Source organism: Sinocyclocheilus rhinocerous, unplaced genomic scaffold, assembly GCF_001515625.1.
Source record: "Sinocyclocheilus rhinocerous isolate Xijiao unplaced genomic scaffold, SAMN03320098_v1.1 scaffold8, whole genome shotgun sequence".
NCBI classification, from domain to species: Eukaryota; Metazoa; Chordata; class Actinopteri; order Cypriniformes; family Cyprinidae; genus Sinocyclocheilus; species Sinocyclocheilus rhinocerous.
This window is the reverse complement of record NW_015666800.1, coordinates 520394-537180: the sequence shown is the minus strand read 5'-3', so window position 1 is coordinate 537180 and position 16787 is coordinate 520394. Positions and strand designations below refer to the sequence as shown.

At 34.2% G+C, this 16787-nt stretch overlaps 1 protein-coding gene across 2 annotated transcripts in view; it reads left to right on the top strand.

Annotated features, from left to right (window-relative positions):
* Positions 1–12461: 12461 nt before the first annotated feature.
* The window catches only part of snx9a (sorting nexin 9a), a 16966-nt gene continuing 12640 nt past the window's right edge, over positions 12462–16787 (top strand). For both annotated transcript variants that reach the window (XM_016544641.1, XM_016544640.1), the window contains exons 1-2: positions 12462–12794; positions 15405–15491. In XM_016544641.1, the coding sequence (XP_016400127.1) occupies positions 12783–12794; positions 15405–15491 (99 nt within the window). In that variant the 5' untranslated portion in view covers positions 12462–12782. The remainder of the gene's footprint in view (positions 12795–15404; positions 15492–16787) is intronic.

Below are 16787 nucleotides of genomic sequence, written 5' to 3'. Positions count from 1 at the left end.
CTGGCTCAAACATGTGAATGGTTGTGTATATGCAATATGAAACTTTGTTTTCCTGTAACACAGGATATTGTGTAATTATGATTTACAAGAATAGTTTGATAAGTATATTACTTAATATTGGGGCTGTCAATCAATTAAAATCAAATTAATTACATGACGCAATCAGAATTACTTGCATATATATATTTGCTGAGAACAGCCACCACACATACGATAATTCAACAACATGTACGTGACAGATGAAAGCAGGAATAACTGTGACAAATGTCACTGACTGACTGTCCGTTTTGCACAGCATGAGTTCCATCTGCATTATTTTTTCATTGGTGTTTATAAATATGCAGATTTTGACTGTCGAGTCACGTCTTATACCATGAAAGTTTACAGTGGCATGATTAATTGTTAATTTTTACCAATGTAAAAAAAATATAAAATACATTTTAAAATAAATTTATTTTATTTATTTATTTATTTATTATTTTTTAGTTGAATTAAATTCCAATATGTATTTTTTTAATTAATAAAAAAAAAAAGAATTGCAGATGTTTCTTTTGTATACAGAAGAACAAATCAACAACCATCCATCACATAAAAATAAAAGAAAATCAGTCAATAAATAATTCTAAACATGGATTACATCTTCCAGAGAAAACAGGCAAAGCGGCTTTTTTGGAGCCAACGGAGAAAACATGGCACAATATGCTGGGAAGTCTGGAGGTGACGGGAGAGCGAGCTGATAAAGAATGACCCGTGAAATCCTGCATTTGCAAACAAACACACGGCTGTTTGATAAAGCTAAGCGAAACACAGCAGGCGGGGAGAGGGAAAACAGATACTACGATCAGGCCTCTTTTTCAGTATCTCTCTTGTGATGCCGAGATAAAGCTGCGCTTCTGATAAAATGCCCAAACTTCCAGCCAATGAGAGCAGAGCATAGTTCTACACACTGAAATTGAATCTTCTTCATTAATTGTGACATTTCAATTGTCATCAGTGTGTGTGTTTGTGTGGGACAGGGTTGGTCTACAAGGAAAATGGCCTCATAAAAATATTAAATAATGTCTTAAAGTCTGAAACTGCAAGAAGAGTTAGATTTAGGGTACATTTAGGATACAAATATCATTAACGCATTACAAAAAAACTATAGAAGTCAATGGAAAGTCTGCAATTCATGCAACTGAAAATAGTAAAAAAAAAACAAGCCCAAAAAAATGGCCGAAAAGTTTTTCCAAGGGCCGAAATCATTGACGGAAACATTGACGTTTATTTACCGCTTTCAGTTATTATTTTTTCAGTTATTACAGTTTTGACTGAAATATATATCTTTACTACTGTACTACAACCATTTAATTTCTACCCTGAATACACAACACCCTTAACAGCATTCTGAGTTCAGTTCCCAGTTAGTCTACCTAAATTTCATCACCTAATTTTGGTGCATCTCTAAAAATCATTGTCTGAGCAAATATAATGTGACAGGAAGACCCCAGTGTCTTTAAGATAATGATACCCACTAAACCCAAAATGCATTTTGGTGGTCCAAAATGCAGCAGCTAGAGTCCTTACCAGGTCAAGAAAATATGATCATATTACCCCAATTTTACAGTCTCTGCACTGGCTACCTATTAAGTTTTATAAAATGATATCTTATCATTTTATATTTAGATAAAGATGGAGTTTTGATACCAGAGTATATTATTTTTGTCTCACTCACTGTTGCACATTATTATTATTCTTTAGTTTGGGTTAAACAAATCAATTTTGCTTGGTTGGAACAGCAGCTACGCTAATTATGTCTCTATTTGTTTCTCTGTTTTTGCCACGGGGATTTACACAAGCTTCAGTCTGGATCTAGAACACCTGAGAAGAGATGATGCCAACCCCTCAGAGGACCTCAGATGATGCCAACCCTGAAACTACATACAGAACTACCACATTTTGCTATTTTGCACATTTAATTATTTTATAATTGCTGTTAATAGTGTTCATCGTCTTTTTTATTACGTCTTAAATTGATTTTTCCGTACATTTCTGCCATATGTACATTAATTGACAGTCACCACTGATAAGCTTCCACTAAATATTGTAGAAACTTAATTTGCTGTAAAGTTGCTTTGCAATGATTTGTATCGTGAAAAGCGCTGTACAAATAAACTTGACTTGACTTGACTTAAACCCAGATCATAAATTTGCTGAAAGGGCTACATGTCCATAACCCAAACCCAGAAATGTAAAATCTAAGCAGTGCCAATGGTATCTTTCCTCCTCGTTCCTCTGGCTGCCTGCTACCTCAGCCAACATGGCTGCCATTCAGAATAGGCATGAGAAATATTGACATGAGTAGCAATATTAGCATACTACAGACAGATGACCATTAGATGAGTGTGTGTGTACCCTAATATCAACGCCTTAAAGTATAGTCACATTAACTACATTTCAGCTAAATTTTGTGCGCAAAAAAAACAAATCCATTGTCTATTGTCAGTAGAGTAGTGATGTATGTGGAACAGCTCACATATAAGTCACTTTCAAAATAAGCAGCTTTCTGTTGGTCAGCACAGAGATTTCAAATGACCAACTTGATCAAAATCTGCTGGAGGAACTTTTTCACCCTCATGTGAATCTCTCTGATCACACGGATTCCTATAGGAATGAATGGATTGAAATTTCACAGAGCGACGAAGCAAACATTAATTTACACACACACATATAAGCAAAAGTGTAAACATGTTTACAGTATTTCGGTAAATCCAGCAGTCCTTTTCTGCTGAATTAGCAAGGCTACTAAAATCTGTTTTACACCTTTAAAATATACTGACAACAAAAACACGTGGTAAAGAGAAAGCCACATGAAGAATCAAAATTCAACACAAGTAACTTTTCCACAAAAAAGCACACAGTGTCATACACACAAACACAAAACATGTGACACTAAAATAATGCAATAAACTTTCCTTTAACAAGACAAGATGTAACATTAAACCATAATGCATGCATAACTGATAACAGAATTAAGAAACAGTTCAGCAAAAACCATTAAGGGTCACAAAGGGAATTCTTTGGCCATATACTTTTTTTTTTACTGCAAAAAATAATTTGACTTGTTCTTTTTAACTTCCAAAAACATCTTGTAATAACTACCACAATTATTAATATGAAACATTTTACTTTAAAAGTGTGCCAGTTTTATTTAAAACACTGCATGATGTTGTATTATCTAATGCAGCTGTTTCTGTAAGAAAGGCACCTGTACTCTTTCTTATAATGGTGAATCTGACAACATTTTTTCTATCCTCTTTCATGCTGTTGTTTTAACAAGAACTTTCACATTGAGACAAAATGCATGCTCCCATCCTCCATGACGACGTCTGGAAGGCTAAAAGGCACAATCTGTTTCCCTTTGTTAAGATCGGTGTTAAAACAAAGCTGTGTCCACAATCCACTTCGCCGTGGGAAAAACAAAACGCTGTTTGCCTGCATTGCAATTAAGATCTTTTAAAAGAAAAGCAGCAATGGAAAACAACAATCCTTCAACTGTGAGGCATCATCAAGCACCTACGATTTGCACAAATAAGCATAAAAACAAACAAATAGTCCATTATCTCCTTTTGAAATCTATAATGTGTAATTTCTTTATCTTCCTGATTATGGTACTTTGTGATGCTTGAATGGGAAGCCTTGCAACCTCCCGCTTTCTCGCCACTACAACAAACCACCAAAAAATGGAGAGTGCATTGAAATCCACGTGGGTAGAAAAATTGAAGGGGTTAGGGCGAGGAGCAGGGTGTAATGATAACCTTGTTGGAAAACAAAGCTGTGTCGGCCATCCATTTCGCCATGGGAAAAACAAAACGCTGTTTGCCTGCATTGCAATTAAGATCTTTTAAAAGAAAAGCAGCAATGGAAAACAACAATCCTTCAACTGTGAGGCATCATCAAGCACCTACGATTTGCACAAATAAGCATAAAAACAAACAAATAGTCCATTATCTCCTTTTGAAATCTATAATGTGTAATTTCTTTATCTTCCTGATTATGGTACTTTGTGATGCTTGAATGGGAAGCCTTGCAACCTCCCCCTTTCTCGCCACTACAACAAACCGCCAAAAAACGGAGAGTGCATTGAAATCCACGTGGGTAGAGAAATTGAAGGGGTTAGGGCGAGGAGCAGGGTGTAATGATAACCTTGTTGGGATGATCCTTTCGCTTCGGTTCCATTTTCTCCAGCTGCATCGCTTTGCTCTCTCTGCATGAATGAAGGTAAATCTGCATTACCTCCCACTTATTTTATTTTCAGCTCACTTTCCCATAATTCCTCCCCCTAAAATTGTTTGCACAACAATGCAGCAAAACATCTGCAAAAACATATAATTAATGTGTCAAGTCAAACTAATGCATTTTATATGAAGACTATGCTTCACTGGTTGTAATTATAACACATCTCTCTCTCTCTCTCTCTCTCTCTCTCTCTCTCAGTCTCTCTCTTCCCACACACACCTTCCACCCCTCTGAAATGATTACTTGTTTGATAATGCCTTAAAACTTGCTAAAACTTTAACGAAAATTACAATGAAAATGGTAAATATAAAAATAAAAACTGATTCAAAATATTAATAAAAATATAATAGTATCTCAATAATACAACAATAACACTGGAATCAGTGTTATTAGTTTTTATTCAGTTTTAGTTTTAAATTTGTTGTGTGTTTTTGTGATTTTGTATAGTTTTTGATTATATGTTTCTATATAGTTTTTGTTAATTTTACAAATTTTAGTTTAGAAATGTTACAAAACACTATTGTTCAAAAACTATTTTATGCTCACCAAATCTCTATTTATTTGATCAAAAATACAGTACAAACACTAATATTGTGAAATATTATTAAAATAAGTGTTTTCTATTTTATTATATTATAAAATGAATTTATTCCTGTGATGGTAATTCATGGAGTGTGTGTGCTCAAATGTGTTAGCCACCTCCACCTTGATGGTTCGCCGAGCAGAAAATACAGAGTAGCCATCTCCAAACCTGTGCTCAGTGGTCAGTCTGGCCACCCATCAGAGAGGATGTGCTACAGTTCTTTTTGTTTGAGGAAGACACATAAAACCAACCCAACCAATGCAGACGGTTTTAACCATTTTTGTAGTTTTGATTTCAGCAGCCATTACTCCAGTCTTCAGTGTCACATGATCCTTCAGAAATCATTCTAATATACAGATTTTTTTTTTTTTATCATCGATGTTGTGCAGCTTAATATTTTTTTGGAAACAACATACTTTTTTTTCAGGATTCTCTGATTAATAGAAAGGTTAAAAGAACAGCATTTATTCAAAATATTATTTTGTAAAATTATAAATCTGTCTTTACTTTTTTGCAACATTACAAATGTCTTTACTTTAGTGTATATACTGTATAATAAATATGTAAAACTCCACAAACTGTAGCCTACTTACTGTAATAACAAACCCTCATCAGCTTGATTCAAGTTTGATTCGAATGCTGCCTGCATTATTAAACACCACACAACAATGTTTATGAAAACCTCAGATTTTCTCTACATCAAAAATGCCAATTGCTTCTCATATCGCACAAATAATAGAGTTCAGACAGAGTACAAATTCACATCTCCAGGTGTGAGAGGCGTTCAATGTGTGCAGGAATCTGAGGCGGGCAGGTCCCCATCGAGTGGCTCCTTTTCACCCGGTCAGCAGGACAGCAGCTGAGCGAGCCAGCGGACCAGCAGGAGTGAGCCCCTCCTGGGGTAAAAAGCAGCTCCTGCTGCCCCTGCTGCACAGTGTGGCTCCAGAGCTGGGGGCGAGACAGGGGGAGGCCACTTCTATTGGGCAGGAGACTCGACATCAGCCAATAGGACAGCAGGGAGCAGTCTGATGCCAGGTGCCTCATCTCCAACTACAGGTGGCTGCAAATACATAATCAATTCTGTAATTTCTCACCTACAACTGGGAGTTTGGATCAGTGTTAGACAGCTTGAGGCTCGTGTAATGAGCTTGTTGGACGGACATTGCCTTATTTGTGTGTTTTAAGATTCTTTAAGCATATTCATAATTTTCAGGCTATTGTTCTATTTATTACTCTCCATGAGTATGAATAATAGAGGATTCAGAAGGTATCTACTTCAGACCCAATTAAATGATTCTGATCTAACCTTTGAGATCATTTTTAAATTTGACAATTGTTACACCCTCAAGTTGTCTCACCCTCAAGTTGTTCCAAACCTATATGGAAATTTGTATATTCCATATGGAAGTCAATGGCTACCAGCAACTGTGTGGTTACCAACATTCTTCAAAATATCTTTTTTTGTGCTCAACAGGGGGGGAAAACCATACAGCCTTGGAACAACATGAAGGTGAGTAAATAATGACTTTTTTTTTTTTTTGGTGAACTCTCACTTTAAATAATTTTTTTTAAACCTGATTTAACTCTTTTTTCCCTCTTCTTCTTTTTCTTCGGTATAAATTAATGTATTAGGTTGATTCAGTGTTGCTAAATAATATTTTTTGATATAAATAAAAACAGTTCATTTAAAATGTTACCATTTTGTTTCACTGTGAATGCACTTTTTTAAAAATAGTATAGTACACACAGCCTTAAATACATTTATGTTTACAAAAATGAAAAGAAATGCTGGCATTTCAAAAATATAGATTTTATACATTATTTTATTTGTGCCACTAAACTAATAAGATTATATTCAGTTCATTTATAGTGTATGCTGACTTAACCTCTTTAATTAAGCAAAACATTAAAAATAAAATGTATTTCTATTTGATGACCATTAGTGGACATTTTGAATCTATTCAGATAAGCTTCAGATAAGCTAACCTTAGTGACGTTATAATGCTAGTGTTCCTGTGGTATGATTCCCAGAATAAATCCTGATTAAGTGCATAACCTTATTCAGAAATATAAATATATATTTCTATTAGTGGCCACATAATCGGCAAAGTATTCTTTAAACTAATTAGAATATTTAGATGCAAGCGAGTCGCACAACACTGTGTCAGTTTTGAAGCAATCCTGCATCTAAAAACAATTCTAACATTACATCTATTCAGATAAATAAGATATAAGATAAAGATTACTGCTAACTCTATGAATCCTTTTTATTTAAAAAGGAATTGTTAGTTTCAAAATGATTTTGCTTTAAACTGGGTTTCAATTTACATAATATTCTCAACTGGACTGATGTCTCAGGAACCACAAATCGTGACAAATATGAAGTAATGTCGAGCTGTGTGCTTTACTGATATAATACATTGTGTTCACTCTGATGCATGTCAACTAATGACCCGTTCTGCATCAAATACACAAATACTGAGGTCACAGGCAAATTAATGAAACACAACCTACATGTGTTAGCCAATTAAAGAGGAGGTCAACCTCGAGGGAGGGCCTTTATATATTAATGGACTCCTCTGGTCTGTTGTATAATGGAGTCAATAAGCTACCTAGACGTGCAGTGTTGAACTGGGATGTTGAGATTTTTATTAAAATACACCAAATATACAATGTAAAAGCAACACGAGGTATTTACAATTAGCTCAAATTTCTGATTCACTTTAGAAAATGAATTGTTCACAACGCCTTCACAACTAAATGTTAAACATCTGATTGTGTAATATTTACTGAAGACATTTATTAATTATATATATTTGAAATCACCTTGTTTTCATTATGAATCACAGTGAACTGAGAGGTGCAGTTTTATAATTAAAACTATAGTTTAACATGTTAACACATTTACATGTGTGATTTTAAATATCAAAACAGTACAAAATACAATGAGTATTGTACTGAAAAGGAGAAATCATTTAATTATATTTCATTTGTGTCCAGGAATACTTACAGAATAAAATGTCATATTTACACAGCAAATAAAATAAAATCATAAATTAATTTTAAAAACAGTCTATTATTGTAACACCCTTATGCAAAGGAACTATATCTCCTTATATATTAATGATAAATATTTTTGATGTGTATTGAAAATCTACAGAATAATATATTGTGTTAATATTTTACAATAAATTGAATGATACGGAAGGAATTACCGCTTCTCATAATAGCTGTAACGTAAAAATCACATATACATACAAATATATTTACATAGGCACAAAAGCACATTTATTTTGTACATGTCGACAAAACAAATCTTTCTAAATGTATAAAAATTATACAATATTTTTGCTTTATTGTCTCACTTGTCAGCTGCAAGGGTTTCTGTATGACTGGCTGTGAATATATTACTGTGTATAAGTTTACATTTGTGGCAGCATTATTCTGAATGTATTGATCAGTCACCAGGATTGCTGATCAATGTTCTGAACTAGGTTCCTGCACAATAAACGTCTCTCACGAAACAAAACCTAAAGTAAATGAAACCATAATTAGTCTACATCATTACTGCAGTATTCAAAAGCGGTGAGGAAATCCAATGGAAGAAGGGAGGGGTTTGTTTATTGAGATTTATGATCAATATGAAAACTTTGCTTTTAAACATGACGTGGGTTGAAAAGTTTTTTGTTGTTTTTTCCGCAAGAAGATTTTTTCAAATTGTGGGACTTTAATGGCATTTCCACATAATTAGAACCACTTAAACATCCAGCTGGATGAGGTTTGATGTATTTGCTGAAATTCTGAATGTACCTGTAAGTTAAAGGGTAATAGTGAATGGGACAAAATATTGCATAGTTTTTCTTTTCTTCTGCCAGGTTAACCTTGCAAACAAGAGACTGAGCAAAATGCAACTCTATAACATATCATGTAAAATCTGTTCAGATGTAATTTAGAAGTTTACAGTTTGGTTTGTACATAACATATTCAAGAAAGAATGAATAGTATAAAATAGTGCTTATCTGGACATGTGATTTTCATATAGAAAATAGAAAACGACCAAAACCACAGCCGTGTTACTAATTAATGATTTTGCACCAGCAAACTGCATCCATTAACCATTTAATGAAAATCTTTTCTAATCTAAATGAGTGTTGATTTATTTGATGTGCATTAGCCTTTTTAGCGCCAAAGGAAGAGAATACACCTGCGATGCTCTCAAAGACATCCCATTGACACAAGTGCTCTGAAACTGAACACAATGAACTTTCTGGCACACTCAATTCACCAAAAGTAATTCATGACCTCTGAACACCGAATTTTCCTTGGCAACACGAGAGCATTGATAATTAATATGCCTGGGGTAATTTGCAGGTGCGGATCTTGATTTATTCTTAGCCCTTTCAGGATACAATGCCCCTGAAAGAGCAGGGGCAAATAATCAAAGAGTAACATTTCTGAGTCTACAAATTCGATACGTTATATAAAAATATATATAAAGCCATTTCAGCTGAAGAACACTTTAATAAACTGACTGTCCACCCTTTATTTTGGACAATTTATTGTGATAACAGAGGTTAAGCGACACTCAGTGTTTTATTAATCAACAATATGCAGATAGTTACCAACACATTAAAAACTAGAAACAGTTCATTAAATCAAATTAAAGTGCATACTTCATCTGTTTTTGTAAGCTATTAACACCTCATAAATAATACATAGTACATACAACTAACTCATGCTCACAACCAGAGACTGAAAACGACTGTGTTAGAGAGACCTCTACTGTTCTATGCACGTAAAAGCAATTTCATTTCAGTTCATGAGGTTCATTTTCACTTGTAGAGTGAAATATTACAACAAACAACAACAACAATCTACAATCAGAAATTATTCTTGTAGAAATTTAGTGGATTTTTTTCGGAAAATGTTAGGTATCTTCAAACACTAGTGTATTTATATGCATCACGGGAGAATTTGTGATCTCTCTCTCTCTCTCTTTCTTTCTTTCTGAAATGTGTTTGTCAGATGAAAATTAAAATTTTAACAATTTTGAAATAAAACGCTTTTACTAAGTCCGTTTTCAAAAGCTACCACTTTATGTATCCTAATAAACGCAACTGAATTATATTTTCACACTTCTTGTATAATTTGACAAATTTGCAGCTTAATTACTTTGATTTTCCTTTATTTTCATCACACATCACTCACAGTCATATTTATTTTTACATGCTAATATTTCATCTCCAGTCCTTCCTGACACGATTGTCTCCTTTATTAACAAATACACATTTTTAACCTTATATTTTACAACAGTGAGATAGTCCTATTTTATTATTATTATTATTATTATTATTATAAATTATTGAAATTATTATAAATCATTGTCATTTATATATATATATATATATATATATAATTATTATTATTCAAAGTGTTGAAGCAGTCTATTATCATCATCATTGGTCAGTTATCTCTTAAATTTGAACTATGAAACCGATAAAATCCATATTATTATTAAAAATGCAACCAATGGTGAAGCCGTAATTTATAGAAAGGAGAAATAAAAACAAAATAGGCTTTTTAACTCGATTTAAGCCTTAAAGTTGTCAGAAACAAGTACATTCTTTGTGTAGAAGTTGAATATTAAGTGTCAAGTCAAGTGATTCAGTTAAATATAGTTGCCAATGTGAGCGATATTTCATCATCTTTTTCTGTTGGGCAAAGTTACACACTGAGAATACACATTAACCCCGAGAGCAACAAACAAAGTTCACAGAATGCAAAGGGTGTATTAAATTAGCAGCAGCCCAGACGCCCTGGAAGATCTTCCAGCACCTGCATCTATCTCTCATTGACTCATCTTCCCTCACTCATCTGTATTCCCACACAAGAGAGCATCTCTGTTTGGGTGTTCTCCCTTCTGTCTCTCCTCAGGCTGATGTGGAGGACAGTGAACAAAAGTGGAACACAATCAGTACTGAGCAGCTGCTGGCATCCTGACCCCCAACCCACCCAACCCCTCTGTCTCCTACTCCCTCGCTCAGACACACACACAAAGCCTTGAAAATGACCACATAACCTTCACCAAACTGGGAATCTCCCTAGGCAACTGAGGGAGTTCTGCTCCGGTGGGACTGTATTCCAGTAAATCATCGGTGACATGAGTTTACATGCACACACATTCACCTACTTCAAGTCTTTCAAATGTGCTCGTATTGTCTGACAGACAGACAGACAGACAGGCAGATTAGATAGATAGATAGATAGATAGATAGATAGATAGATAGAGATTAATAAGTCTATTTTGCAAAACCCCATTTTCAGCAGCCATTACTCAAGTGTAATGTGCTAATATATGATGCAAGATGTATGTTAAAGAGCACTTCAGCTGGAAAGCATCTGCTGTGTACAAACATCTGATAAACGTCTTTAAGATGTCAGTTTTACATACATTCTAAATCATAAACATCTTATAGACATTTTATAAATGTCTATTTAACGTCCGACAGGAAACATCCTAGAGACGTATTGCAGATGAGCAAACACTCTAAAAATTATGTCTTCAGATGTAAACGCGCACATCACGTGTGCGCATGTACGTGTGCTATTTTTGTGTGCTATGTGTGTGTGTGTGTGTGTGTGTGTGTGTGCATGATTGTTTTATATATTTAGCCTATATTTTATTTACATTTATTATATTTATATATATTTTTTGTGTGCAATGCGGTGTGTTTAAAAAGTTCAAAAGTCCCAAATGTCCCAAACAATCAGCGTTGTCTAGTTTTGGTTGTAGTTTATTTTGTTTTTTTTTTTTTTTTTTTTTGCACTACTGTCACAGGAAGTGAAGCAGAGGGTGACAGCTTCCTCGAAAATATATGCCAAACACAGTATCATCTGCAATAATTTTACAGAAAAAAAATTACAGAATCTATTTTGACTCAAAAAATAAATTTTATTACATTAGAAATCTCTTAATAGGAGTTATAAAAGCAAAATTTGTGAACAAACAAGTATTAATTTACTTACAAATGTCAATACAATAATAATGTCATAGTTCCTCCAAACATTGTACTCAAATAAAAATATATAATTTATCTATTCACACAACATAAATATAAACAACAGCCCAAAAATCTAAAAGGAATTAAATGGCATAGTGATTGATAAAGCACTGGATGAAAAACACTAGCTTGGAAATGTGACTTACCTCTAAAGACCAGTAGATGGAAATCTTACCTCACTATGGGTGTACACATATTTGTTGCAGCTTATATTTTCTTTTTTCTCTTTTCTCTCCACCATTCCTACTCTACCTGTATAGAGTGGCAGTGGCAGTGAAGTCCTTTCCTGAAGAAGCCATTCCCTCAACAAACCTGCTCTGACACGCCTCAGCACTATCACAAACAATGTTTCACTGCTACAAAGACATAAGGGTTTCAAATAAAATGCTTGTGTTAAATTAAATAGCTTAATAACTAATAAAAAATAATAATCATAATACTTTCAATTTCTAATACGTTTTACAACATTTAAATAAATGCTGAAATCCAGTGTTTCATTGCATAATGTCTCAGTTGTTTACTTGAGCTTTACTGGGCGGTGTGTGAGTTGGAGGAAGAGCTGCTCTGACAGCTCAATAAGTCATACATTTTGAGGCCAATGTGCTGAAGTTTTCCGGGTCTGAGTTAGGGAAAGAGGACGAAACGTCTACATTTTCAACGCCCATATCTCGTTATATGGGTCAGATAACTGGATTTGATCGAGCTATGCTTTGCTAATCGAGAGCGGTCACTGCTGCATAACACAAACAAACGCGTAATTTTCGCTTCTTTTAGGGACAGAAAGGTTTGATTTTACTACGTTTTGTTTATTTTAAGAGCTCATATCGCATGTTAATGGTGATTAAATTATTGATACCACGATGGCAGTGAAGGTAAGTTTTGGCATAACACTGGGATAAACACTACTAATGAAATGACTGGCGCATTTGTCTCATACGAACTACAGCCAAACGATAAGACATGTTGCATTGTTGCACGCTGTAGACAAAGTTCATCAGTGTACTTTAGTAATGGACTGTACTTTTAAGTAAAATTACCACCCGATAAAATAGGTTGTATTACAATAAGAGTTGTATGAAACGAATTCTAACAAAATGTTAAGTAGGCTAGTTTAACAAGAGTTTAGTTAATAGGTCATTAAACTGATCTTGTGACTATTTGAACTGTATAGTACACCGCTGTAGGCTACTGTTTGCAAAACCATTACCGAAGCCCTATTCTAAACGAATTCTATTGAGTCGGTTCTTATCAATGAATCATTTGAACCGGTTAGGACAGTTCATTCAATGACTGACCGGTTCTCGAATCAAGAAAACATTGACTTTTTGAATCAAATCCCCCCGAGTCGAGGATTTGATTAATGGGGTGAAAAAAGTTACTTCATTAGTTTCAGACATACGTACTGGTAAATATGTAAAGTACAACATTGTGGCAAGTTTATGAACACAAAATAGCGTTTTAATAAACGTTTAAAAATGTTTCAGGTAAAATAGATTATAGTATGCCTATTATTTAATGTATATCCAAATTATATTTAGGTTCTAAATGAATTATCGTTGCTGCAACAAACTGAACTGAGAATTATGACACGAAACTATGAATAGTAAGTGATAGAGTAGGCCTATATGTACATTTTGGAACTTATTAAATCATTCATTCATTCATTCATTTTTACAGCATGTATACAGCACCAGGGAATCAGGGAACACGCGTTAAGTTAATTATGTCACGTTGTACAGGAATTGCTGAAGGTGTTTTTTTTTTTTTTTCTTCATGAAGTGGTACATTTTCAAAACTCTTAATACATGATTCCAAACGGAACACACAGCTAGTGGTTGTTTTGAAACCTGCTATTCTACTTTTGTGGTGTATACACAGTAAAAACATGAGATTATTGTGACATGTCATAAGAGCATGTTTAATCAAGGACTTTAAATGATACTGTGAGCATTTTGAAACGAGTAAGTAGCCTACTTGCACTAATTCATTGAGCATTTCCATTTATTGTTTTAGGCTACTATGTGCTGCATAGCTTGCAGACTTGCTGTTTTTTTTTATAAAATGGTCTGAACTGATAGGCCACTGTAGGTGACCTTTTTTTAGATTGAGGTTAGTTAGAGTAATTTAGTCTCTGTTTATCACACAGTATACTGTAAAAAGATGGCTAGACTTTATTTGACGCATCAATTTCATGATGTCCATATTTTTAATGGGGCCCATGCCCACCTCCTTGGCATTTCTGATGGGCTCTTGTGCACAAAGTCATTGATTGGTACCTCTCGCTTGCCATCTTTCCTACTCTGTGTTGACATTGCAAATCGAAACACACACACATTTTGAAAGTATATTGTAAACACTCAGTGGTTAGATTATGAGATAAATTGGCATTATTGTAACAAGTATTCATTCATAATTTTGATGCTTTACAAAAACACACAAAAAAGCATGGTTTGACAATAACCATAAAGATCAGTTAGATTAAAATAGTCAAATTGGTTACATTTATTTAAAAAAAATGAAAGCAGATGCAAATGACAAGTTTCGCTAAGTGTATTAAGGCTGTAACTTAAAGTTTTTGTATATATTGTTATTATCTGTTGGGAATTAGTACGGAAAATGTATTTCTGAATAGAGTTTTGAAAAATAATTTCTTAAAATATCAAAAACGTGCAGTGTCTCAAAACCTAATGAGCTGCATTAGTAGCATTTGTGGGTATTATATGCAGGTTCTGAGTCATCTGGGTACAAATATGCGCAAACAGTCAGCTGACTCAAAACCCACCACAAAATGCTGTCTAGGTAGGCACCTCAGGTCACAATGAGACAAGCCTTTTGTGTCGCCTGTGTCCACCTTGCTGTGAACAGGAACATGGTGCATCCTGTCAGGAACGGAACCCAAGGGAACATGTCATTCAGTGTACAATGATTTGTCAGCATATACAATGATTTGATCATATAAGCAAGCACATCCTTTTGATATGGATAAACAGTCAGCACACTGCATGTGGAAGCTGAGCTTGGTTAGAGGTGGTTTGGCACAGAAAACCAGTTTTAATGTTTTGGTTTACATGTTGGCTGTGTTGTGTGATGGTTGGTCATGCAGATGAGCCCTCATATGCGGAAATGAGGCTATAAAATCTTCCAGCATATAGTAAGATAGATCTTTTTGGGCGAAAAGGTGACATTGCTGTCGAAAAAATGTGTTTCATCATAATAATCTCATTTGTGACCTGTGTGCATTCATTAGCAAAAATGGACATGTGTTTATATTATTCTTGGAGCTGATGAGGAATCACCTACAAGCTTAGCTTTATGTTTTTAATGTGATATATTGTTACACGTGTAACATCTACATAATTAGATTTAAGTGTTTTAGTCTTTTTCAGTATCAAAACACAGAGGTGAAAGTTTTAGCCATGCCACACTGAAATATTCATGCAGTAGTTACTGTTCTGTGTTACCCATATGTTTGCTGTGTTCAGGCTCAGGTATTATATGACTTCACCGCTGAGCCTGGCAACAATGAGCTGACTGTTCAAGAAGGTGAAATACTCACGCTCACTAAGCAGGTGAGGATATACTGAGCTTCAGCACTAATGTTTCAAGACAAAGAAAACGTTATATATGCACAACCGTTCAAAAGTTTGGTGTCAGTAAGATATTTTCATTAGGAGTTTTTTTCTTTTTTGAAAGAAATTAACACATTTATTGAGTTGCGATGCATTAAATTGATCTAAAGTGAGTAAAGAGTATTATGTTGTTATATTGTTGTTTATTGTGCAGCAAATCAGCATATTAGAATGATTTCTGAAGGATCATGTGACACTGAAGATTGGAGTATGGCACAGAAAACCAGTTTTAATGTTTTGGTTTACATGTTGGCTGTGTTGTGTGATGGTTGGTCATGCAGATGAGCCCTCATATGCGGAAATGAGGCTATAAAATCTTCCAGCATATAGTAAGATAGATCTTTTTGGGCGAAAAGGTGACATTGCTGTCGAAAAAATGTGTTTCATCATAATAATCTCATTTGTGACCTGTGTGCATTCATTAGCAAAAATGGACATGTGTTTATATTATTCTTGGAGCTGATGAGGAATCACCTACAAGCTTAGCTTTATGTTTTTAATGTGATATATTGTTACACGTGTAACATCTACATAATTAGATTTAAGTGTTTTAGTCTTTTTCAGTATCAAAACACAGAGGTGAAAGTTTTAGCCATGCCACACTGAAATATTCATGCAGTAGTTACTGTTCTGTGTTACCCATATGTTTGCTGTGTTCAGGCTCAGGTATTATATGACTTCACCGCTGAGCCTGGCAACAATGAGCTGACTGTTCAAGAAGGTGAAATACTCACGCTCACTAAGCAGGTGAGGATATACTGAGCTTCAGCACTAATGTTTCAAGACAAAGAAAACGTTATATATGCACAACCGTTCAAAAGTTTGGTGTCAGTAAGATATTTTCATTAGGAGTTTTTTTCTTTTTTGAAAGAAATTAACACATTTATTGAGTTGCGATGCATTAAATTGATCTAAAGTGAGTAAAGAGTATTATGTTGTTATATTGTTGTTTATTGTGCAGCAAATCAGCATATTAGAATGATTTCTGAAGGATCATGTGACACTGAAGATTGGAGTAATGGCTGCTGAAAATTCAGCTAGGCCATCACAGAAACAAATTACATTTTAAAGTATATTTAAAATTAAAAGAATCATTTAAAATTGTAGAAGTATTTTATGATATTACCGTTTTATACTGTATTTGTAATCTAATAAATGCAGCCTTGGTGAGCATAAGAGACTTCATTCAAAATATTAAAAAGTCTTACAGACCCCAAACTTTAAAATTATATATAT